General features: G+C 41.8%; 2 protein-coding genes across 2 annotated transcripts in view; one reads left to right on the top strand and one right to left on the bottom strand.

The window, feature by feature from the left end:
* Positions 1-2,846: 2,846 nt before the first annotated feature.
* AQP11 (aquaporin 11) lies at positions 2,847-16,826 on the top strand. Its single transcript, XM_017830087.1, is given in 4 exon segments — positions 2,847-3,580; positions 8,443-8,559; positions 15,451-15,479; positions 15,481-16,826. Coding segments are annotated over 4 exon segments (828 nt in total). The 5' UTR covers positions 2,847-2,985; the 3' UTR covers positions 15,568-16,826.
* A 2,227-nt stretch (positions 16,827-19,053) lies between these two features.
* Positions 19,054-26,457, bottom strand: part of CLNS1A (chloride nucleotide-sensitive channel 1A) — a 12,137-nt gene continuing 4,733 nt past the window's right edge. Inside the window, exons 3-7 of the mRNA XM_017830088.1 lie at positions 26,343-26,450; positions 25,521-25,631; positions 24,914-25,087; positions 22,411-22,495; positions 19,054-19,845 (exon numbers count right to left, since the gene is read on the bottom strand). Of these exons, the coding sequence (XP_017685577.1) occupies positions 22,428-22,495; positions 24,914-25,087; positions 25,521-25,631; positions 26,343-26,450 (461 nt within the window). The 3' untranslated portion in view covers positions 19,054-19,845; positions 22,411-22,427. The remainder of the gene's footprint in view (positions 19,846-22,410; positions 22,496-24,913; positions 25,088-25,520; positions 25,632-26,342; positions 26,451-26,457) is intronic.

Genomic DNA, 26,457 nt, shown 5'->3' with positions numbered 1-26,457 from the left:
CTTGACTGGGCAAAAGTCATTCCTGGGAGGTCTGATAAGCTGTCATTGATGCCACCTTGTGGCAAAAATACTGGATACTGGAATTCTGGAAAGATAGTCAGCATTTGCCCCTCCTTGCAGGTGCCGCTGCGATTCAGTTTTAGAGTTCATAAACTCAGGGTTTGGGCACTTCTAAAAACACATCACCAGTCAGTGACTACAAGGATGAAAAGGAGGAAAATAAGTACCACAAAATACATTTATTCTTATTTTATTAGGGTGAACATGGTACACCCAGGGACACATGGCACAACCATTGATGTGCTCAGAGCCTGGGCATTTTTTTCTCTCTCCCCACAAGAAAAACTTTCTGGAGAGAGGTACAACCTGTTCCAAATACTGCAAAATAGCACTGTGGGGAGAGACTGGAGGAAAACTCGGCCCCAGCCTAATGGGACAGGAAGCATTTCCCAATTACCTCATGCTGGACTCACCCTTCTCAGCTACCAGGCTCAAAGAATTATAGGAGGCTATGCCTATTTTTCCAGGACTGTCCCGAGGCCATTTGGGACCTGCTATGAAAGCCAGCATTACCACATGCTGCAGGATGAGGAAGATACCTATTTTTAGCATCACTTCCACTGGAGAAGCCCAAGAATCACCACCTGCCTCTTCTGGGCTTTCTGTCAAATGCCTTCTCCCAGCGAGGGAGTGGGAAGAAGAGACTGAAGCAACCTGTGCATCTATTTTTTGCAATGCCAAGTTCCCAAGAACACAGGAAAGAAACCCCTCTTGTTGCAAAATGTGGAAAATGTAAACATTTTCTTAAGAAAGGGTGTACTTTGATGTTTGATCTTTGTATACTTTTAAGCCTAATCAACAACAAGGGAGATTCAATGCATGAAACTGAGAGTAGTTAACAAGCAAGCTCTAAGCAATGTCCAGGGGTTAGAAAAACAAATTACTTGTGGGTAGAATTAAACTGTTAAGGATTTAGGGCTCGACATATTTCAATGACCTAAGACCTAGGGGGAGGTTAACAAAGCTTGGTGAGAAGGATGTACCACTGATAGTGGACACAAAGAACACAAAATTTACAGGCCACAAGGACATTTGACAGAACTCCCAAGATAAGGAAGAAACTAATAAAGACAACTCGGCAACTGTGCTGAATCAGCTCCAACTGAGTAAAAAGTAATTCCTGCAGAGGAAGATCATGATTACCAAGTCACAGACCACCACCCCAAGAAACCCACTGACACAAAAGAAGAGAAAGGCTGAGCATGAGGACTAATTAGCAAGAGAAGTGAGAGAATCATTAACCAATAGAAGATAGGGTACTAATTAATAAGAGAACTATGCAATCTGTAGCCAATGAACAAGTCTTAGCAGGAGTGGCTGAAGAAGCTGGGGGTGTTTAGCCTGGAGAAAAGAAGGCTTGGGGGGGAACTTATCACTCCCTACAACTACCTGAAAGGAGGTCGTAGCCAGGTGGGGATTGGTCTCTTCTCCCAGGTAAAAAGTGACAGGACAAAAGGACAAAGTCTTAAGCTGCACCAGGGCAGGTTTAGGTGGGACATTAGGATCACAGAATCAGCTAGGTGGAAAACACCTCTGAGATCATCGAGTCCAACCTATGACCTAACACCACCTTGTCAACTAGACCATGGCACTAAGTGCCACGTCCAGTCTTTTCTTAAACACCATCGGGGACGGTGACTCCACCACCTCCCTGGGCAGCCTGTTCCAGTGCCCAGTCTCTCTTTCTGTGAAGAACTACTTCCTAATGTCCAACCTAAACCTCCCCTGGTGCAGCTCAAGACGGTGTCCTCTTGTCCTACTGCTGGTTGCCTGGGAGAAGAGACTGATACCCACCTCCCTTCAGGTAGAGAGTGATGAGGTCTGCCCCGAGCCTCCTCTTCTCCAAGCTAAACAGCCCCAGCTCAGCTGCTCCTCATAGGACTTGTGCTCCAGTCCCTTCACCAGCCTTGTTGCTAATTATCCTGAAAGGGTAATTAGACATTGGAACGGGCTGCCCAGGGGGGTGGTGGAGTCACCGTCCCCTGAGGTGTTTAAGGAAAGACTGGACGTGGCACTTAGTGCATGGTCTAGTTCACATGGTGGTGTTTGGTCATAGGTTGGACTCGACGATCTCAGAAGTATTTTCTAACTTAATCGATTCTGTGATTCTGTAATGCCTTTGTTTGCTAAAATGTATAAACACTAAAAAAAGTTTTGATAGCTGGCGTGCTTGTTTGTGGAACACCACCGAGCACCCGGGCTTGTGCAACTCTGAAATAATCAATCTGTCTCTCTCTCGAGCGTGTAATTATTGGCTTGTCGCACAGAGCGGGGTAAGCAATCTGATTTTTGCGGACAGCCCGAGCTGGGGCCCGCAGAGCCGGCGGTGACACCGCAGCTTTCCCACCCGCGGCGCTGCCCCGCCAACCTCCCCTCAGCGCCCCTGCCCCACACCCGCCCGCCCGCATGCGCGGTGCTGCCGCAGCGCCCGCCGGAGGGGGCGGCGCGCCCGGAGCCCGCGGCCGGCGCGGAGCTGGTGCTCGAGCGGCGCTCGCAGCCCCGGAGGGGCCGCGCCACAGAGCCCGCCGCGGGAGTGCCTCGCCTCCCGTCCCCTCCGCGGGCGGGAGCGGCGGCCCGCCCTCCCCACCGGCAGGCTGAGGGTGAGAGGAGTGTTCCGTCCGTCCCGCGGCGGAGGGGCTGAGGGGAAGCTGAGCCCCCTCCCCGCCCCGCGGTTTTCTACCGAAGGGACAGACCTTCCTTCTTCTAACCTCTGCCGTGGCAGGAAGCGGGATCCCCTTGCCCTCACCTCTGCCCTTTGCTCCGCCAAGCCGAGGGTGAGTCAGGCGCCTCGCAGGTGGGGACAGAAGCTGGCTCCCGCCTCGGAGGGCAAGGGTGGGCATTTTCCCTCCCTCTCCTGCTTTCTTTCTCTCCGCAGGTGGTGGGGCTGGACCTTCTGCGAGCCCTCGGGCCTGTGAAGCTCCGGGCATGGCTGTCGGTGGGCTCGGGAGCTCCCTGCTGCTGATGTCCGGCGTGGTGGTGGCCGTGGGGCTGTGCAGGAGGCTGACCCGCCGCCGGCTGCGCTCCCACCCGCGCCTCTTCGCTTTCCTCGTGGAGATGTTCAGCACCTTCCAGATCTGCGCCTGCACGAACGAGCTCAGCCTGCTCGGCAATGTGGAGCCGAAGCCGCACACCGCCCTCACCCTCACCTACGGCTTCACCGTCCTGCACGGCCTCACCCTGGCCGGCAGCACCTGCAATCCCTGCGGGACCCTGCAGCCCATGTGGGGCGGCAGGGCATCCCTCAGGATGGGGGGACTCAAGATTGCCGCTCAGTTCGTGGCTGCAGTGCTTGCCAGGGTGTTCATGCACTTTATTTGGAGTCTAGAGATGGCAGAGCCACATTTTGGAGCACTCTCGCAGGGCTGCAGCAGCCCCATGCAGACTACAGAGATGCAGGCGTTCTGCATAGAACTGCTCTTTTCTGTCGTTTTCCAGCTGGCAGTCCTGCGATCGGAAAGTGTTAATCCCAAATACAGAGTCCATTTGATTGCTCTTCTCATCACCATGCTCGTGTATGCAGGTTAGTATTTTCTTTTTTTTTCTCTCCTCTGTTCCTGCAATTAAGTTGTAATAGAAGGGGTTTTTATTATTTTCTTAAAGGTTAAGATGCAAAGTTCTTTTTCGTAGATTACAAAAAAAATATCATCAAGGAAAGTTTATTGTCCTACATATTCAGAGTCCATTTGGAGTTTATATAAAGTTTACCTGGTTGCATTACAGTCAGGTACAGGGTTAAGAATGAAAGGAGTTATGAATTTAAAAATATGTCAAATGCACAAGTAAAATATGGTTAAGTATTAAGATATCTCAGTGAAGGATTGTTTCATAATCCGACTATTTATACAGCGTGAGAGATTTCGTAGTATGTGCTCTGATTTCTAAGTGGCATTGCAAGAGAGCACCGCTCTTTGTATCAGGAAAAAGTGCTGATGGTGCAACAGCAGGGTACAGACCGGCAGTAGGGAAGCTCTGTATTTAGATAATGCATAATTCATATCAGTGCAGTTTATTTAACTACTACCTTAAATCAGAAACGGGAATGGTTATTTGTAGACTGCATACAGAAATGATAAAGTAATACCTCTTGAAACCAAATGTAAAGAAAGGAAAAAAGTAGGTGTTGTATTAGAGCCTCCTGTGTCTGTAATACCGTGTGTGTCCACAGCCTTGCCTCTACCTGATTGTCACCTCATGCTTCCCAGAGCTGGGACACTCTCACCTCCGCATCCTCTCTGGAGCAGTGGGAGGGAAGAGGTGAAGGGAGTCAGTCTGAACTTCTTTCTTCCGGCTGTTGATGCTCCCTTTTGTCCCTAGTGAAGTGCCGAGAGTTGTTAGGTCACTTGAGTCCTTCTACTGGCAAGGAGAACTCTACAGTTTGAAGAGGTGAGAGAGAGAGGGTTACGGAACTCCTTGATTGTGCTACTGCCCCCACCACACAAGAAGTTATCTAGGGAATTATCAAATCCTTTTATGAGAGAGGGAGATCTCTCATCTGCAAACATCCGTGGTGTCACTGATGTCGTGTCCAAAAGGTTTACCTTATTATGCTATTTAACATAATAGCGTCAGGAACAATGTACAGTCAAATTTTCAGATGTAGTAATGAAAAAACCTTTACTCATTATTTTTAGCTGAAATTAGCTAATGCCTAAAAGGTAAAAGAAGTCCATGGGGAATTTTGAGAATTAACTTAGCAATTTGAACTACTTTTCAAAATTAACTTTTGAAGGCAGAAGCAAGGTGCATTTGAGGACGTTAAATATATTTCTGAATTGCTCGGTGAAAGTATAGCCAAATATTATCCTCTCTCTTCTACAAGCAAAGAAATCTGCATTCCTGATTCTTAGCATTCTTTTCCTGCTTAGAAAATACTCATGTAACATATGTCACATTGCCTTTCTCTTCCCTAGTTCAAACATAGAATTCATTCCCAGTGTTGTTGGCCAGGCTTCTCTCTTTTTCCAGCAGAAGGGTGTGTACCACTTCCCCTTCCATGTCATAAACTTGGACTTGTTAAACTATCCAGTGCAATTGATCTGCATGTTCTAGGAAATCTCAGACCTGCTGCACCCAGGCCTCTTTCTTTTGCACCTTCTGTCTGTACCCTGTGCTACCTAGACATTTTTCTTTGCATTTCTTTTAATCTGGAATCCAGTCTGCTATAAAAATACATGGGTATTCCAGAGAATAGATCCTGAACCTAGTTTTATGCCATACTTAGTGGAAAAACGAATTTTTTCTTGTTTGCTCTGCTCCAAGCTTCCTAAGGTTTGCATGTTTGCTGTACACTCAGGTTCAAAAGGAAAGATGAGAAGTGTTATCCTCCCCCTGCAGCAGGCATGCATGAGCCTGGTGTTTACTATCCACTCCTAAGATGTGGATTGAAGCTTTCTGAAGCAGAGGAAGGCATAAACCCTGATTCCTATCACTTGAGGTATTACACAATAAGTGTGGGTGCAGGCTGCTGCTATTCATTTCTTACTGTGATGAAGTCAGAGGTTTGCACTGTAACAGATCTCTTTTTCTAGTGGAGGCTTAACTCCTCCATTTTGAGGGCTGCTGATTGGAACCCCCTTCCCACAGCATCCTGACAGCATGGCAAGTAACTGGGGCAATAGCAAAGGGCCTAGTAGGCAGCCATGGACTGGTGCATAAATCCTGTAAATCCTGTGGATCTCATGGCGTAGAGGTCTGTTCCACCTCAGTGTTTCTTACATGCATTAAGAGTGACTTACAAATCAGGTGTCACAGATAGTGGCCTCCAGCAGGCCAAGTTCTCATTTACAGGCTGTGAAGGCAGACAGATGCAAAACTTAGTTGGGTTGGGTAATTCTCGTAATTCTCAGGAAATCTTCTACACCTCTTTGTTTATATATTTAAATATATGTATATGTATATATAATTATATATATATATATATATATTTAAGGACTTTGAGTACCTCTCTAAGAGGAATGGATCTTTCTTGCATACCCAGCACCAAAGGGCCAGGCAACCAGCACAAATTTAGGCAAAGCAATGCTAATTTAGGCAACTCGGTAACACTCTTCCTTTTTTCTACAAAACTATCAAATAGAGTATTGAATGAATAATGATTTTTTTTAAACTTAATTTGGCAGATAGAGGGTTCTAGCTAGCAACTCTGGTACATTAAATTTACAAAATAAAATTTATGATAACGATTTCTTTTTATACTGTGATTGTAAAAACAAAGTCCATTGTGCCTTCAGGACCTGTGTCTGTTACAGTTATGAATGAACCAGAAACGTTAGGAAAAAACATCTTATAAACAGTATAGTGTATTTCATTCCCTGAATTATGCTCTGAGTTTGGTAGCTGTATCCTGTATGGGGAATGATTGCTGTCTGAAAAGGGACTGTAAGAAGGGACTCCAATTTAGTTTGGGTAAAATTTTGGAGGATAGCCACATCCCTGTGGCTTCCACCCTTCTAAATGTATTGATGCAGAGACAAGGCTCGAAAACATTAAATTGTATTTTTATGGTTGAATAAATGGACCTATTGGAAAAAACAAATTTCGGTAGGTCAGTGTTGTGTGTACCAATACAAGGTACTTAGGTATGCCATGCAGCTCACTCCAGCAAATAACATCAGGTTATATAGTATTATCAAAATTACAAGCTGTTTCTTTAGTTTTTCTTGCACTTTTTCATAGTTAAGAATATTTGGATTTTTTTTTTCTACATTTAGTCTTACACAGAGCAAATTTTTATAGTAGTACGTACTGTACACAAAAGCTCCAATATTTTCTCACGCATTATGTGGAGCACACATTCCTTCCCCTTTTAAAGTTCTTATATGTACCACATCAAAGAGGCTATATTTCTTTTGCCATAAAATAATTTGTCTTTTCTGGTACACAGACTGAGGTGCTTAATATATAATTTTAAATAAGATTATACTAGTGCCCCTAGCCTATGGTTGATATTCCAATAGTTATTAGTAATGAATATTGAAGAAATACAGCAGTTAAAACTCTTATCTAATGTTCAGTGTTCAGCAACCACATCCTGAGAGTGAAATTCTACTTTCAACTGTCTGTTTGTTGATATAAAAGCAGAAGCAGTTAATTCATAAATAGATTAAAGCAAAGTAAATTATTGTAGCTGGGCTTCCTGGCAACCATGGACGTTGCTAATGTGTCACTGTGCAGAATAACAGACTGCACAACAAACCTGAGATGCTCTTGAGAACAAGTGTAAAACCACAGTCAACTGAGTAGGTAAAAAAACTTTCCTGAACTGTAATAACAGTAAAAGAAATAATAAGGAGAATATAGAAAGAGAAAACAGAAGAAGGCAATGACAAAGACTGTACTAAAACTTTGGGTAAATGATTGCATTGCTCATAGCAAACAAGGATTGCAGCAGCATGGTATTTGTACAAAGGGTAAGTTCAAAGCTCACACTAGCTTATTTGGGGAAAAATCAAGAGTAAGCTTTAAGGAATTAAATAGACACAATTATATTTTATGGGAATAGATTAATAGATAAAAGAGATATGGGGTGGTTAGTAACTTATAGTACAGAAATACAGATAATTTTGCTGTGAGTAATGCTATTTCTGCAGGATTGGAATGAGAGGAACAACATACATCAGAATTAAACACACTTAGCTCCAGGTTCATCTGCAGTGAAATTACAGTTTAATCCTCACAGTGTAATGTGTTTGGATCTAGTTATTTAGAATATGTTTAGGCAAGTTCATTTACATCTGAAATCAGAAGCAGGGAAAGATGCTTGACTTCCTTTTACAAGACATGGGGTGGCATTTGCTTTTATTTTCTTCAGACAGCATAGAGAACGATTGTGAAGGCTTTTCCCACAGTTATTATACCATATGATAACGTTCTATACATTGGTGATATTAGTGTTCTTACAATAAAGTACAGAGGTCAGCTGTCAGTATATCTGTCAGTGCTTGACAGATTTTTTTTCTATTATCTTGCATATGTGTTTCATGTGACATGGAAATGTAACGAGGTCTCAGTAGTTCTTTACTAATATTTGTGTAATTCCTGCTTCTAAAAGACTGTTAGTAAAACAGCTTCTAGTTTTATCAATAGAAACATTCAGTATTGGCCAAACTTATCTCTTTAAAGAATATTTGCTACAAAGATATAAAGGAAGTTATAGCCTGCCCTTCAGATGTTTTAAAGCCTATTAAGAAACAGTTAAACTGTTACCCATGTCATCAGGTAAATAAACTCTTCTGAAGTTATCTGTTCAAACGGTTTCTGCTAATTCATTTTATTGCTGGGTGCACATTTCTTCTAATATTGTGTGTGCATTTCAATATTAATTTAATAATAAGAAAGATGGTTTGATTTCATGTTGTTTACATTATTTTCATCTTGTTGCAGGTGGAAATCTCACAGGAGCAATATTTAACCCAGCACTGGCATTTTCATTACATGCAGATTGTTTCTATGACAAATTTTTGAGTTACTCACTAGTATACTGGATAGCACCAGCCTTAGGTAAGTTCTTAATACTTTATGTATTTGAGAAAGTGTTATTTAGTACATAGTTCAAAAATCAGGAAATAGCTATTCTTTATTTGATAGTGTGCTCATTTTCTGCTTTAAATAAAATCCACAAAATAGTAAATTGTAATTTATGTGTAAAAATCATTCAGAATCATGGTTTCATTTTGCAAATGCAGGCTGTGTATTTTACTCTTGTTCAGTGCTCCATGTAGAGTGCCTGTGACACTGTTTTGTGAATCATAGAATGGCTTGGGTTGGGAGGGACCTTTAAAGATCATCTAGTCTGACCCCCTTGCAGTGGGCAGGGGCATCTTCAACTAGAGCAGGTGGTTACTCAGAGCCCCATCTGACCTAGCCTTGAATGTTTCCAGGGATGGGGCACCTACCACCTCTTTGGGCAACCAGTGTTTCACCCCCTCATTGTAAAAAACTACTTCCTTAAATCTAGTCTAAATCTGCCCAGTTTTAGTTTAAACCATTACTCCTTGTCCCATCAATCAAGTATCTCATACTGAGTTTTAAACACCAGTTTTATTAACAAAATAATATCTACTGTTTTAATTAATTTATTTTAAGAAACAGCCACATTATGCTGTACAATTTTTTAGTCCAGATGTCATGTTCAAAGTCTAAGTACATTTGGGATACTTTGAGCAAGAAAATGTACCTACCAAAGAACCACAACAGCACAATTCTAGATGGAAGAAGTTTGGTGTTTAGGTTAGGCTTAACTAGTTAGTTATAAACCAACAGCTGTTTACTCTGGAGCTTGATACATTTGAAACTGCCTATTGTTTGGGACTTTATGCCCTGGTATTAAAATCCAGCCTGTTTGAGGTATCACACTGACCAGAGGCCCACTTGTAGATTCTAGCAGAATACTAAACAGGAGAAGAAGATACCTGAAAGTAAATATTAGCTTGATTAACTTCAAAAAGAGAAACACACTGGTTAGCACTGGTTTGTCTTGTTTTGTGACAGTATCCAAGAACATGGGGATGATAAATTAAAAAACACCCACAAGTATTAGGACAAGTCTGTAAATATGCTTTCTCGATTACTACTTTTATAATATCAAATCTTTCTTCTCTCCATAGTGTCTAAACTTTGCAGTTTTCATTCTGTGTTCCAGTTCCAGTCACTGCTGGAAACAATCTGTTATCAGTTTAAGAATTAGGAATGTTAGCAACTAGAATTTTTTCTAAGTTAAATTATGGTTTTAATTTGGAACCTATTGATTTAACTTCTAGTTGTGTGCAGATGAAAATGCTGCATGTGATACTTCAGGCTGTTTGTTTACAGTTAGTCCTTACAACTCTTGAGCTTTCTGCTTAGAGGGTATATAAAGAAGCAGTTTGCTAATCCTAAATTCTTTCATGACTGTTAATCCTATTAGAAGGTACAACAGTGATGAAGGCACAACAGGATATAAAATATACACAGGAAACATAACAAAGGGCTCCCATTATAACAAAAAACTTCCTCTTCTTGAGTTCACATCTGTGCATGTTCTACTTGCCTCGACTCTCAGTCAGTCAAAAATGAAGATCGAAGTTTTAGTCTATCTAAAATTTACTTTAATATAATTTTGTTAAATTAGATCTCCAAACAGGATGAGTGAACAGTAGAGTAAGCTTGATAACTGTTCAGTTAGTAGTTAATGAAATGTCTTCGGCAAAGCTGATCAGCATCACTCGGGTCCTAACAGAACACATAATATTTCTCACCATTCAGCTTTAGCTTTCTGTTTTATTAACTGATTTCGATGTGGTAACTGTTTAGAGATTTTCCAGGTTGTAAGTACTTGGGATTTAATATTTTGGCAAGTGATCTACAGAAACAGGAGGCATTCTGAAACCCCATGTTCTGCTTATTTGTCAAGATGTGTTCTGCAGAACAGCTTTGCAGAAAGCCTTCAGATGATTTTGACATAAGAAAATCAGCTGATGTTAACTCAAATGGACCCATGACTTGAGGAATTTAGAATGTGATTAGGGAGTAATGTTACATTTCTATGAAAATTCATAAGCAGGGGTTTGTCGTTAGTTAACATCTAGAAAATCCATAAAGAATGTATTGATTTCTGTGTCTTAAATTAAAAAGAAACTCCAGACTGAGCAGTTGTAAAGATCTGGATACTCAGGACACATCACTTCTTGTGCAGTGTTGCTACTGCAACCACCATTTAGTTACAGATCTCAGGTGAAGGGTGGAGGACTCTATTGGTGGTATAAATAGCTTATTACAAAACAAGGATGCTTCATGGATACGTAGAGACCTTACAAACCAAGAGCTGTGAACACCTGTCTGAGGAGGGAGGATAGAGGAGATTGCTGCATTTGAAAACTGAATTGGTGAATACGGGAGTGCAGATCTACAAAGCTAACATGAAGTGATTTTCTTTCTGACACTTTTTGAAAATAAGAAAATAATAGGAATAGAATTTTTTCTTCCACAATTGGACCAAATGATGAGGCATCTAGGAAAATGACCTGTTAAGATGATAAATAAAATTGTTTTGAAAAGAACTTCTAAGCAGAATCATAAAAGTAGATGATGGGGGAATTAAATTTAGTTGTAAAAATTACTTTCAGAATCCACGTGTCAGCAGAAATACTGTTTCAGACTTCCTAGAAACTGGCAGAGTTGTAGTGATATGCTAACTTGATGATTTACTTTTCACAGCATCAGCATCTTAGGTGGTTAAATTACTTTGTTCTTCCTTTGGGGAATTCTTTTAGGAGTCTATTAGCTTTTTTTGTGATTTTCTGTAATAACTACCTCATGCAGAACCATGGACTAGCACACCGTGAAACCTGAAATTGCCAGTGCAAAGTGCAGTATGTTCTCATTTATGGCCAGAGCAAAAACCCACAAGGCTAAGGAGATTGGAGAGTGTTCAGTATGTAACTGATACCCTCATCTAGCTGTAAGCAAGTTCTTAACCATCAGCTTCAGAACAATTTTCGCAGAAAGGACACTTGGAACGAGAGGAAGATTGATTGTCACCTTCACAAGAGGAAGATGAAATGGAAGTTCTGTTTTAGGATAAACAAACCAACTAGTGGTTTATGGTCTTTCAGGAATATAATCTTGAAACTGTAGTTAATTACTTGATTTTTCAAAATGACTTCACTGACGTTTTGGTGAGGTGATTCTCCTGCAGCTTTAAACAGCTAATTCCTGTAATAAGTATGAATGTCAGCAAGTGTTTATGACTTAGCACAGGCAGGCCTAAGTTCTGCACTGTGAACGTAGACACAATATGTACCAGTGGAACAAAGATAGTTTCTGTTTTACTGCCAAAGGAATTCACATTAGTTGTCCAGGCATTATTAGTAATGATGGGGACTGAGCTAATGATGCTTTTTCAGTACCAGGGAAATGGAAGCTTTGAAGGGAAGAGCTGGTAACATAGTCATGAGGTCAGTAAAATGAGATGCTCTTTCCTGGACAGGTGCCATCTTAGCATATCATAAAATTGTGTTGTAGAATGGTTTGGGTTGAAAGGGACCTTAAAGACCATCTAGTTCCACAGCCCAGGGGCAGGGACACCTTCCACTAGGCCCAAGTTGCTCAAAGCCCCATCCAACCTGGTCTAACCTGGCTAACCTGGTCTAACCTGGTCTAGCATTCTACTAGGTTTCTAACACTATAAAACCAGAATCAAGACCCACTTCTTTAGATCAGTTTTACTACAAAGACCATTCCTTAGTTGAAAAAGTTTTTTCCTGACCAGGAGGGAAAATAAGTGCCACAAAAGTTACTTAGCAGTAGAAGTAAATGGAGGAGGTAAGCAGGGGAGAAGGCAAGAGGTGAGACTTTCACCTTTCTGCTCAGAGGACAGGATATTCAGAGCCCTTCAGCATGTTCAGAACACTAAAGCATGGAACTTAGCAAAGAAACAAGAATTGCAAGTCTGTGTGCCATACAAAACTCTCTAAAGGAGAGTTTCAACAACTGGAAGTCTCCTATTCCCTCACCCTGATCTCCTAGGGGTTTTCAGCTCTGCAGAAATCATCTGACAGCGAAACTCATATGCAGTGAGTGAATGCAATCCATGAAGTTCCTAGAAAACTGTCAGTAATTAAGTCTGATTCAAATACTAAAGGGCTGGTGAGTGGTAACCCTGTACTTTGCCTGCTTACAAAGGATGGATGGCGAGTGTGGCCACTTGGTTTCTAGTCCTTACAAGAATTCAGGGTCCAGAAGGAGACTGGGAGGGTAAACAGCAGAGCTGTTTAGACTTTGGACTTCAATACAAAATTCTGCTTGTGTAGGGAATTGCTAAGTCAGTAAGAATTCCCTTGGAAGCTCCCATAAATGACAAAAGTATACCATGGAAAGGTGATTTTTTCAAAAAAGCTCACTGAGAACTCAGTAACAGATTTACATGTGCAGGAGAATCTGTCACGTAGTTAGACTAGGAATTTTGACAGAAAGCCTTTCCCTGTTTGCTAGACAAAGAGCTTCCCTATGAATGAAGGACAGCATGTAAGAAATTGAAACAGGGGTGGGCAGCAAAGGAGGAGTATAAGAGTTTTGCACTTAGAAACAAAATCAGGAAGGTCAGAGATGAGCTGGAACTAAGACTAGGGACATGTAAAGTTACAAATATATTAATCAGAAAAAAATTCCAGAGAAAATTCAGGTCCATTGGCGGATGGGGGAGACAACTTAGTGATGGATGGCATGGAAAAGGCTGAGGTACTGTATGTCTTTTTTTAACTGTTGAGTCTTCCCAAGAAAATTTTGCTTCCAAACCTCTGTGTAAATCAGTAAGGTTTTGGAAAGGAGGCAATAAATAGTGAGGGAGCAACGGGGTAGGAATGGATAAGCTCAGTGATTGTGAATCCATTGACTCTACTGGGATTCACCTAGAAATGCAGGTAGAGTTGGCTGATGTTAGGATTGTCCTTCATTTATGAAAAGTTACAACAGTTGGAGGAGGTTCCTGCCAATGGGAAATGTGCTAATACTATGCTAGCTTTTAAGGAGGTGGAGAGAGAAGCCGGAGAACTCTAAGCTAGTTGGTCTCACCTCAGCCAGTGGGAAGATGGTGGAGTACCTAGTCTTGGAATCCATTTCCAACCATGTAAACAACACAAAGGTAATCACAGGAACAATCAGCACAGATGTAGTGAGGGTAATCTGTGCTTGACCAGCTTGGTTGCCTTCCATGATGAATGCATGTGGGAATGAGGGGGGAGCAGGGATGTAGTACACCTTCACTTTAGTAAGGCTTTTGATACCATCTCCCACAGGATTCTTGATCCAATTTTTAAAGTAGTGGGGTCACCCATGAAGACTCTTAAATGGAATAAAAACAGGCTAAACCACTGACCTCAAAATGTAACAGTCAATGGTTTGACACCTGGCTGAGGGCCAATAACATGCAGAGTATACTGGTGTCAGTACTGGGACTTCATATTTCTCAGTATATTTAATATATTTCGTATATTTAACATATTTAATTCAGTGACCTGAATTAAAGTCTGTTCACAACAGTTTGTTCACGACAGTTTGTTCTCTCTGTAAGTAAGACAAAGCACACGATTCAGCAAATTGGGATCATCATGGGACATTATCACCCCCCTCTGCTCAATGCTTGAGAGGTGGCGTCTGGAACGTGGTTGTCTGGAGTCCCCCAGTTCAAGAGCTATGTGGACAAAACAGGATCCAGTCAGTGGAGGACTACTAAAATGGTGAAGGGCCTAGAGTACCTGATATCTGAAGGAGATGCTGAGGGAACTGGACTTGTTTAGGCTGCAAAAATAAGATGAGAATATGTTTTAAGAACAGTCAACCTTTATGTCAAAAGAAGTTACAAGGATGCCAGAGATTAACTGTTCTTGTTGGCAACAAGTAACAGCAACGCCCCAAATTGTGGCGTGGGAAGTTCAGATCAGTCTCCAAGAAAACCTTCAGAAGCAACATTGAAACCAGTTATTTGGAGAAGTGCTACAGTGCGTGGAGGTTTTAGGGACTCAGCTAGGGAAAGCCTCACTGACCCATCTAGCATAGGCAAAGTCCTGCATCGAGTGGGAGACTGGACTAGAGAGAATTCCTTCCAATAAGCTTTTTTTTTTGTGATCTAAGAAGCTTCATAAAATACAAGCTACACTGTATGAGCAACACTGTCAACCAGGATCCTCTTCATTTCTGAAAGAGAATATGCTGATTTTTTTCCCAGGAGAAAAAAAAACGGTCATAATAAACTGTATTTGGATGCCCTTTGGACTCAATGGCCCTTATGGGCCCCTTCCGACTTGAGACACTGTACGATGCTCATGAAGAAAATTCAATCTCTAACTTCACTTTTTTTCTGCTTCAGAATAAACCCTAAATCAGAATGATCTTCAAAAAAACACCCATTATCCTATAGCCACTTGGCAGCACCTAAAAATGATCAGCAGCATGATTTGGCAGCACTAAAATAGACACTGCTAACAAACTCAGCTGAGAAATGGAGGTTAAGCTGCTGGTTCAGTCATTTATACATCCAGCTACAAAGAAAGGAGCCTTGATACAGCAACAGGAAGGTGCACGTGTTGGATTCACCTAGTCGAACTGCTCTGACTTTGGCTTGGCTTACACAGAGCAGAGTTAAAACATTAAATATACTAAGAAAAACAGGATTATGAACTCATAAGGACCACTTGCATGGTTGTTGAAGCTTTCTTTGTGAAAAAAAATTGTGTTTGGAAAAAGTGCTGACTGCCTCTAACCCTTTTGACAGAAAATTCAATTTTTCTGCAATCTATGCTGTATTGCATGTTAGACACTCAAATACTTGGAACATAATGCTTATTTTCAATATCAGTACTGCGTCCTGCTCAAATACATTTAAATAAAGGTCCTTTCTGTAATTTCTCATTTCAGGTACAATACTTGTGGCTTTTATATGGGATGAAATCTTTCCTCGGATATCCTGAGACATCAAATCCTGAAATCTGGCAGTACTACATTAAAAATTATTTTCAACATCTGCAGACATGAAGCTTTCAAAGAATTGTTAACATAGACTTCCACATCACCTTTCAATTGCATTTTCAGATTTCACGTTTGAAATATTAACTTATCACTTTGTATTCAAATAGTAATTTTGTAAGTGCGTATTGGGATTCTGGGAATATCTGCCACCATTTTCAGTTAAGCCATATGAATGTGAAGGACTGTTAAAATACTGAAACTTTGTCACTTTAGCCATAAGTGCCATTTGCTGACCTTTATTACAACACCAGGCAAAACTAATTTTAGAGAAATACCCAGTCCTTTTGAGGTTTGAATTTATTGGACTTTTTCCTATAGAAGGCACCTGCAAAAAAGGAGCTGAAGATCTATATTGACATCATCATATTCCTACTTGCCATATATGTATCTCTGAGAGGAAGAAAGGCTACACTACTCCCTAGAAGAGTCTCCACAGCTCTATTCTAGAGGCACCCTACACCAAAATTGAAAGTCTGTAGGACCAGCATTGTTTTAGTAATACCTGAGTGCAGGTAAGTAACCTCTCACTTCCTGTCGGGAAGGCTCTGCCGCATCCTGGCCCACTGTAGATTGTCGAATGTTTACCTTGGTTGGAAAAAGCAGTAGTAAAGTACCATAAAATTCTGCAGACACACAAGTAAAAGGGCATTTTAGGCAACTGCCCCTACTTTGTATCAGAGATTACTGCTGCCTCTTCATAGGGATGAGTCATGGGGTATTCAATTTGTCCTTAATTTTATGCAGCTTTTACCAATTTTTTTTTTTTTAAAATGAATCTGCAATATAGGAGAATAAATAACAGAGCTAAAAACCACAGGAAAGCTCCAGACACAAATTGGCACAAACATGCCCTTTATAGCCTCAGCTAAGGCAAGCACCACCGACAGGTGCCACCCTTGGAAGCTCTGCTTCTAGCATGAAGTTTCTTCTTCTGGATGCAGCTTAATTTTTAAATATGCCAAAATAATTTTTTCAAATTTAGTAGTAAATTCAGTTTTTCACTTTATAGTTACTAGGTTTAAAAGGAGAGATGGTTAACAAGTTCTACAAAGATCTCAGTAGCATGCCACCAAACTCAGCATCCAAGTCACCTTACAAACCATGTTCTAAGAGAAAGGGAATCAGATGGGGTTTTTTTCACAGTAAAATTATGAACCAAGTATTTAACAGGTACTATTGCCAGCTATCTTTTTTGCAAGAGTTCGGGAAGTAAATATTTTCATGTAATTTCCAACTTGTTGCAATAAAATCTTTTCTCACTTATATTTTCCAAGGTACCTTTAAGATTATATTGCAAAATGAAAATGAAATCAATGGTTTGAACATGCTTTACATACAAGAGTTCCTAACCACGACCCTGTATTCAGTCATTAAAATAATAATAAAAAAAAATTAGCCTGTTAATACAGTGAACTAGAACTAGATAACTGGGTTATCATTCAGCAGCTCATGGACACTAGTGTGTTGGCCTGCTAAAGGAAATTGTCTCTGGTAAAACTGTTCATGGTAAAGACCACACACGGGCACACTGAGCCTGGTAAGAGGTGATCCTCAGAAAAAATATTTACTTTTATACCATGTTCTGCTTCTAAAACAGATACTTTGGGGGGGTTCTAACTTCCTTTCCTTGCTTTACTGCTTTTTATACCTTTTACCTATTTTTAAAGTGTTCCATGCCTTACAGATTTTTTTCCCCACTTTTCAGCCTCATTTCTTATGGAAACAAACCTTTCATAATTTACACGATTTGATGTTTCCTCTGAGCCCATGAAGCCCACAGGGTAAAGGTCCCAAAAATAAACCTCAAAGAGCATAAAAACAGAGAGACAAACCCACAGGGCAGCCAAGATTTGTTAGATTAGAGGCCCTACTTCCGTGTCATTTCTGAAGGCCTGCAAAAGCAAAGTCCATAAACTGAAAAGGTCGTAACAGATATGACTTCTCCACATCTGTATTGTTTATTTTGGCATAACATATAGTTTAAAAGAAGTTGGTACAGACCTGGGTGATTAACAAGTAGTTGCTCTATTTATAGCCACTAGAAGTAGAATATAAAATTGAAATAAAAATCACTAAGAAATAGACAAGCCTTAAATTGACTAAATTAACACAAAACAAGCAAACAAAAAACACCACAAAACAAAAAGTAGCAGAAACAATGAAAAATAAACCCAAGTTAGGAACTGAAGAATTTAACTATTTTTGGTAGGACAGACAAAAATGAGTATTTAACATTCAAAGCAATGAATGCTTATGAAGTACACAACACTTACACATAGCCTAAATGCAAAGTTTTATTGGAAATAAAACTCGTCAATTCACACAAGACACTTCTCAGTGCTACCCTTCAGGGCTCATCCAGGTTTGTTTCCACCTCACCAAAATTAATTTTGCTCCATTGACTGGGCTAGAAGACAAGATTTCTGTTCCTGGAGCTCCACATTGGTACAACACAAATTCTCCCTTTGGAGCTTCCTAGTGCTCGGATGTAGTGAGAATGCTGAGAGGAGCTGTGTACAGTCCAGCTGCCCTGTGGTTAACTGTGCCCAAATGCCAGGGTATGTAACAGTCTGCAGTTTAGTGTGGAAAAGAACAGAAAGACCACGCTGCAACTCAGATTTACATACACACAGAAAAACCCACCAGTGTGTTTTAACAGTGACTGCTGAGTTAGAGTTGAATGAGCCTTTTGCCTAAACTATGGTGCTGGTACAGTTTTACCATGCTAAGATTCTCCAAATCCCAGTGCCAAAATCAACACATCACTCAGTACCCTCCTTTGTTGCTCTGTATCCCTAACAAAATCATGCACATATTTACATAAACACATATATACATATGCATATATAGGGGCTAGTACAGACGTTCTTGTAGAGTGTCTTGTTGTGTAACATGCTAAATACCTCATTTATTCAGCTATGGTTCACAACACTATTAAGACATCCCTAATTTGACTGGCATTCCTAATGAATATTCAACAAAGGGTAGTTATAATTACCAGGTACCTTGAAACCAGATCACATCCTAATGTGCTAAGCAGGGCAGGACCACTCAATACAATTCCAAGAGTGTAGAGCCAGTAAAGAAAACTGTTCATATACCAACACTACAATATCCCCCAAAAAAGAATCACAAGTCAACTTCAAAGGAAAACAGAAGTTTGTTATCTTTCAATACTGGGGGGAAGTGGGAACAACCTGAATTTGGTGACGTTGCCCCATGGCAAAAACACCACCCCACAGAGACATGAAACAGGAAAAGCTGCAGTAGGACCAAGATCTTGGCAATCTAAGGCCAGGTTCCTCAGTTTGGGGTGTGTCAGACTAATTCTATCACAGGCGCACTCTGCAAATATTCCACCCTTTTATCCTCACATCTGGGTAAATGATGAAAATGGCTTCACTGGAGGTTTTTTGTTACAGAAGAGAGTGCTGAAACTCAAGGGCTGAAGCTGTTTGCCGAACAAAAGGACTGAGAACTACAACACAGAGCTGGTTGTGAGATACAAAAATCGTAGTTTATTTAACAATGTTAACATTTAATATAAAGACACAAAACAGTTCTCTTTCTCCGGACATTACAGACTTTATTCCATCTCCTCTACTCCCAAACTCTGCTTCTCAGAGAAATGAAAGGGATAGCACTGAAATGATAAAGCCAGTTACTTGTGGGGCTTTTAATTTAGTTTTGCTTTTAATCCTTGGCCAACCCTATTTGCTTTTAGCTGTCACACTTCTATTTCCATTCTACACCATGGAGTCAATGAACAGGTAAAAAAATATGGAAAATTCCAGGACAATCTAAAATTCTGTTCTACTTACAGTTTTATTTCTCAAGTCCTAGAATTCCTACAAAGGCTTCTTTAAAAGGCCAGAGAGGTTGCTCAGAGAGTAAACCCATCCCTGGAAGTGTTCCACAGCCAGGTTGGGATGGGGTCCTGAGCAACCTGATCTACTGAATGCCATCCCTGCCCATGGCAAGGGGGGTTGGAACTAGATCTTTAACTGGGATGTTCCAACCCAAATCATTCTGTGATACTATGAAATGACCCCGATTAGCCCCATTCAAGTGTTAGATGCAAGAGGTTTTATTGTTTTTGTTTGTTTTGTTTTTTTAAATAACCCCATAGTGGTCACAAATGTCAAACCCTGTTTAAAACAACTCTAAAAGCATTTATTGACCTAGATGTCTAAGCTTAGGTCATTTAAAAAAAAGGTTAACTACCGATAGTCACTGCAATGCCTTCCGTTTTACAGCTTATTCTGGAAGTGCCACAAGAGGAATCTGAAAGACACAAGACACCCAAGTTTACATAATTGGCATCAAAAGAATATTAACCTTTACAGAGTAGTAACTCTCTGTTGTTTGCAGTCAGAGGGCAGCACTTTACTGCAAACCCACTAATTTTCAGAAGGGCTGAGCATCTTTGCCTTTGGCAGCAGCTCCAAACTGAGGTCAGCTAAGGACAGCATGTGCTTACAGCATGTACTAGGGTGCCCTGGCAGACCCCGCTGCACCGCCACACACAGACACATCAGTTGCTTAGGAACAATTACTGCAGCCTCGTGATGCAGCAGACAAAACACTGCTTCTTGCAAGAACAGTGGAAATGTCCCACATCAACCATCAGCAAGTCTTCCAGGAGCTTCAGCAGGAGACTGTCACATCCCATTTGAGTAACGAGCAGTGACACACAACATGAGCGTCCCACAGGGGCAGAGCTTTAGAGGCAGAGCACTGCGCTAACCAACAAGATGTTCGTGTAGATTGTTTTGCAGTTCAGGAGGTTAAAAGGGCTGAGCTGTTCCACGGAGTGCCCATAGGATCACAGCAGGCTCCCTCTCCGTCCTTATTTTCAGGGTGCAGGGCCAAGGCACCCTCATGCTCAAACTTGTTAGCAGGGTCATTAGCACAGAGCTCCGAGAGTGTCCTTGTCACTTTGCACCTTCAGTTATATATTGCTGCCTTAGATCCTAGATTTCTGAATTTACTTAAATTACATCAACACACTCAGGCTGGCAGTTACTTAAAAAGGGCCACTGAGTTCATGGCTCCCGAACTGCCACCTGCAGCCACGTCACTGCCAACACCTGACACTGCACAGGCAGGTCACTTATCTGCTCGGACAGGGATCAGCTCCTCAGCTCTGATCAGCACAAGCAAAAGACAGAAAGAATCCCTGTCCAGTTACCTCTCACAACATTAATCTCCGACAGCCATGTGCTGTGCCATGGAAGGCATGGAGTAAGCAGCAGGAAGAATTCCATGACCAAAACTACTTCTTACTGGGTGTATTTTGCGCTTTGCTAGAAGATTTCCACCAGCACTTTCAGACTCCTTAGAGATCTGCTATGAGCCACTAACTCTCCTTAATCCAGCTCAAGTTTAAACCCGGATAATAAATAAAGCACTCAAATCTGAATTTTTCCACAGCATGATTTTTTTTTTTTTTAATAAACCACGGACCAGAGTAATCTTGGAGATGGAGTCATCGGAGCCAAACTTTCCATTCACTCTCTAAGAGGTACTTGATCTACATCTAAAGGCTTTCCTTTAATTTTAAAGTCTGTCCTTTACCAAACTGGGTAACCATCCAGTGGCAGGACAACCAGTATCTGGACTTTTTTGGAAGAACTCGTCTCTGTTCTGCAAAGTCCTTCCCAGGGTAGAAGTGTGACTGCAGAAAAGTTTGAGCTCTGACACGATAAATACCAATTCAGCACCACTGGCAGTGGTTGAGGTAAGAGAACACAGAACTACTCTGAGACTTTCCGAACTGCAACAACAAAGAAAAGCAACAGAGGAGGAAAGCAGCTGTGCATCACCCCTCCGCAACAGCCTTACTCGGGGACTGTGGCCTCTTTCTCAGTGACACTGTAAGCCCTAATTAACTACTTTCCACTGACTTTTTTCAGTGTGTCATCTTCCTATTTGTGGCCCTTTCCTCCATCCTCCTCCAAGCTTCTGGCTGTCTGCTCCACAACTGTTTTCTCTGGTGTTTCAAGTGGGATGGTGTGACACTCACTTTAGGGTAAGGACTGTCAGTCTCGCTTACGAAAGAGGCAGAAGAACTGGGACCTTGCAGCACCACTGGAGCACCATGTGCAGTCTGTGCAGTAGTGATCACACCCCCCCGCTGTGCCTGTGCATTTCCACAGACAGTCCCAGAAAAAGCTGCTCTTCCTCTCGCACCTAGCACCAGCAAGGAAACACTGGCACATCTTGTAACACTAATAACAGGAGAAAGCAGCACACGTGATGGTAGGCAAGAGGGCACACTGGCACAACCACCTGAGCAGGGTGTTGCCTGTAAGCTGTGCAGTCCTGATAGCAATCCCATCCAGACTGCATGGTAACTTTACCAGGAACTGCACAGTTACTTTACCAGGAACTGTTCCTGCTCCACTTACGGTGAAGGAAGAGATGGACTTTCAGCACTGTGAACTGTCCTGCCTCCCTAAATGGCCTGTGCAATCCTGCACACTAAGGGCAAAACATACTAAGGACAGTAACTTCCCAGGGATGGCTCCAGCATTCGTATACCAGCATCTAAGAGCCTTTGGGATTGGACAGTTCTTAAATCAACTAAAGGGCTGACCTGTCTTCCAGACAGGTTGCCTCTGCAGGGTGATGCCAGTAGGCATTTTGGACAGATCATTGAACATCTTTCCACACTTGTGCTAACTACAGCTACCTTTTCCATCCTCTAAATCGTCACCATCATACTGATATGATCATGAAACATTTCCCGAAGGAGATCTGGGATCACATACATTACACACATTACTGAGAGGGAAGGCTCTGCAGGACTGAAAAGCATTGCTGCTATTGGAAGTCAGAGGAACTTACAGCAGCGTAGGTCCTCCTCAGTGATCGACTTCTGCGTCTTCAAACTGCCCGGCGACTACTGGTGCTACGTCCACCTCCATCCCATCTGAAAGAAACAGCCAATGCTCTGTAACCAAGTGGATGATGTTTTCACGGGAAAGAGTGCAGATGCCCTCTGCTGACAAGACGACAGAAAACTCCTCTGAACTCCTGAAAGCAGCTTAAGGAAACACTGATGTGCTCGCGAGTTTCTGGGTTTGTTCCAGCTCTACTGGATGGTCATTTAAAGATGTCACTGCTTCCTACAACCTCACCTCACCCTGTCTTATTGAAAGACTTAAACACTGGATTAAAACTATTTCATGTTTTAAATGAAGTTTCAGCGTAACAAATGGTGTAACAATTCCTTTGAATACCTCTAATTATGCTCTAGCAAAAAGAGGTTAGATCCTGTTCTGAAACCAGTCTCAACAATCATCAAGTTGAAAAAAAGAACAATTGCTCTATGCCACAATGTCAAACATTAATGTAATTCTGAAACTGAGTAGCCCTGGGGAGATTTATAATTGCAGAAAACCAAGCAGCAGTACCATAGCAAATAAGGTTAGGAAAATAAACAAATCTGATGAAGATGACTCTGAGACATGTGACATACTTGCTGTTCAATTTATATTCATTTTCAAAATTTTGGGGTTCAGAAACCTGACTAAATTTTCAAACAAAGGGCACTGCTAAAACGGGAGTGTATCACCTAAAGTTGTCTTTACATGACATAAATTTATTTGAAGTTGCAGAACAAAGAGAACCTGTAAACAACAAACAAAACAGATAAGATTAAAAAAATCCTCCCTCTGGATGAGAACAAGTTAGTTATTATTTTGTTGACTGTTCTACACAAGCCGATAGCTAGAAATCCACAACTGCTGCATCATTCTCCATCTTTCAAAAACATCAGGGCATATTAAAAGCACTGCAATTTATATAGATTAAAAAAAGCAATGCTATTAAACTACTTCCCTGTTCTTCTCCCAAGTAATATATTGCTCCACTGAAAAGAGGATGCAGAAAAGGCAAAGTCTGAGAGATCCGGTTTTTTTCACCCAACAGAAAGAGATTTTACTCCTTAAATACATATTTGAATAATCAGTAAAATTAAAAGACAGAATCCTTCAGAAAACTAGATCTTTTTTTTACATCTCTTTCAGTATCTTTCATTGTTTCTGAATTCACCCTGAACTCTGTTAAGACAATTATTAACTTACAATTTAGGGTATTAAAAAAAACAAACAAAAACTACAACTCATCTAGAGTAGAGATTGCTTCCTAATCCCAGTGTAGACTGGCAAGTTTAATTTTTTTTTAATCCTAAATCCACTTCACACTACCACTATTCCAGGAAATTATACTGTGAAGAATCAAGCATTCTTAACACAGCAGTGCTCACTCTCTAACAGAGCAGCCCTCAATACACAGCTGGCAACACCCTGCCTTGTAGGGCCACAGGCATGCGGGTGATACCTTTTGCAGAGAAGTATGACTCACACCATCATACTTGCTCTGTCCTTGTGTTTATGGATTACCCAGATTGGAGAACCACTGCTTTCATATCACAGAATCACAGAATGGTTTAGGTTGGAAGGGACCTTGCAGACATGGGCAGGGACACCTTCCACTAGACAGGGTTTCTCAAAGCCCCATTCAACGTGGTATTGAACACTTTCAGGGATGGGGCTTTCACAGCTTCTCTGGGTAACCTGTGTCACTGCCTCACCCCCCTCATGGTAAAAAATCTTTTATCATCTGAATCTCTCCTCTTTTGGTTTGAAGTGATTCCCCTTGTGCTGTGGCAACCAGCCTTTCCAAAAAGTCTGTCCCTATCTTAAAGTACTGAAAGGCCTCAATAACATGTACCCAGAGCCTTCTCTTCTCCAGGCTGAACAACCCCAACTGTTCTCAATCTGTCCCCATAGGATAGGTGCTCCAGCCCCCTGATCATCTTCATGACCTCCTCTGGACTCGCTCCAGTAGGTCCATGTCCTTCTTACGCTCCAGACCCCAGAGCTGGATGCAGTACTCTGGGTGGGGCCTCACCAGAGGGAATAGAGGGGCAGAATCAGGTCCCTCAACCTGCTGGCCACGCTGCTTTTGATGCAGCCCAGAATATGGTCTTCTGGGCTGGGAGCCCACATTGCTAGCTCATGTCCAACTTTTGATCCTCCAGCACCCCTAAGTCCTTTTTGACAGGGCTGCTCTTAATCCCTTCATCCCCCAGCTTGCATCAATACCAGGAGTTGCCCCAATTCACGTGCAGCACTTTGGACTTGGCCTTGTTGAACCTCACGAAGTTCCCATGGGCCCACTCCTCAAGTCTGTCCAGGTCCTTCTGGATGGCATCCCATCCTTCAGGAATATCAACTGCACCCCTCAGCTTGGTGTCATCTGCAAGCTTGCTGAGGGTGCAGTCAATCCCACTGGCTATGTCATTGATGAAGATATTCTTTGGTAAAACAAAAGCATTTCTTACCTTCAAACTCCCTTATTGAGTCCTCTGTTCTCACTCCAGCCATGTTGTACTGAGTGCTGACAGACTGGGCTAACATGCCTTCTAACCTCTCCAGCGTGGCCTGACCTTCTGCAGTTAAATGTGACAATCCTTCTTCATACGTGTAAAAGCTTGGGATGTCACCTTGTTCTAGCTCTGCAAAAACAAGTTTGTGTTTATCAGACCTAAGTTTAGGAGCCTGCAACATGCAGGGGTGGAGGAGTAGGACATCAGCTAGGCAAGTTATGCTCAGATTAACTAACTGAGATAAAAAAGCTACTTACATGAGGTACAGAATGCACACAGTGATGTGAACTGACCACACTGCAGCATGGGCACTGAACCTGGGCTAGCACAGCCACTGGGCACAGGAAAGCCTGCTGTTTGCATCTGTGGCCTTTTGAGAACCAGAACAACGCTTTTGCTGAATTCCTGTGATTTGTGACAGCTAAACTACATATTCCCTGCAGATTTATGTGTTTCTATACTGTGTCTGTGACAAAAAGAATGTTTTGGCAAGACGAGTAATAAACAGATAGCAGGTGTCTAAGTGCTGACAGGTATTTCAAAAGAAGCAACTGTTACCAACCGCGGGCCTCAACATCGTACTCATCCCCTTCGTAATCGTTGTCTGAATCGTCATCATCCGGGTCTGGGTGCAGAGCTTGGCATTCACACATGGCTGAAAACATGGCTTCCACTGCAGGAACACAAGTGAGTGCAAACCTCCCTTGTTTCTACACCAGTACCCCAAAACAACAGGCAAGAAACCCTGGACTGAGTGATCAAAGAGATTAAGAATATTCCTTTAACAGAACCACCACTGAATTCATATTTGAAAACATCATCTCACAAGTCAGCAGCCATGCAGGAAACATGTAGATCCCAGCCTGGTGCTTTATCCCCTTAACAGCACTTCTCCGTAATTTCACTGATGATAAAGGTGAAATGGACTATGGACAATTCCACCTGTGGTTACCCACTACAGGAATCCTTGCAGGATCTCATTCATCAGATTCTTAAAACTTGAATCCAACTGTAAGCTCCACACCAGACAGGATATGACTGCTTTCCAATGGTAGTGTCTGGGTATTAACATTTTCCTAATGAAATTGTCGCTGACTCAAATATCACTGAATTAGTAATTTAAAAGACGTTTCCCATACATGTTCTCTCCATGTATTTATACTCAAGTCTCTATTTTAAAGCATTAGAATTTTCCTTGAGAACCAGCTGCTTGAAATATTCCAGCTTCAAGCCAGATAAAAAAATTTGCTTTGTTCTTTTCAGCACACAGGAATCAAGGAATTAAAAGGGCACTCAAAAATCATGGCATTTACATCTCTGTACCCCACTGTCTTCCACATATAGCCAGGACTTTAAATTAAGACACAACTTCCCCCTCACTTACAGGCTGATTTGTCATTAGGTACAAATCGGAATTCTGCAATCGGTTCAACATCGTCATCGCTGTCATCCTCCTCCTCCCCTTCAGCCATGGGAGCCTCTTTTGTCTCCTCTTTAGG

The sequence above is a fragment of the Lepidothrix coronata genome, unplaced genomic scaffold (assembly GCF_001604755.1).
Source record: "Lepidothrix coronata isolate B3197 unplaced genomic scaffold, Lepidothrix_coronata-1.0 Scaffold174, whole genome shotgun sequence".
In the NCBI taxonomy this organism is placed as follows: Eukaryota; Metazoa; Chordata; class Aves; order Passeriformes; family Pipridae; genus Lepidothrix; species Lepidothrix coronata.
The sequence above is the reverse complement of the archived record's forward strand: the minus strand, read 5'-3'. Positions and strand labels throughout refer to the sequence as shown.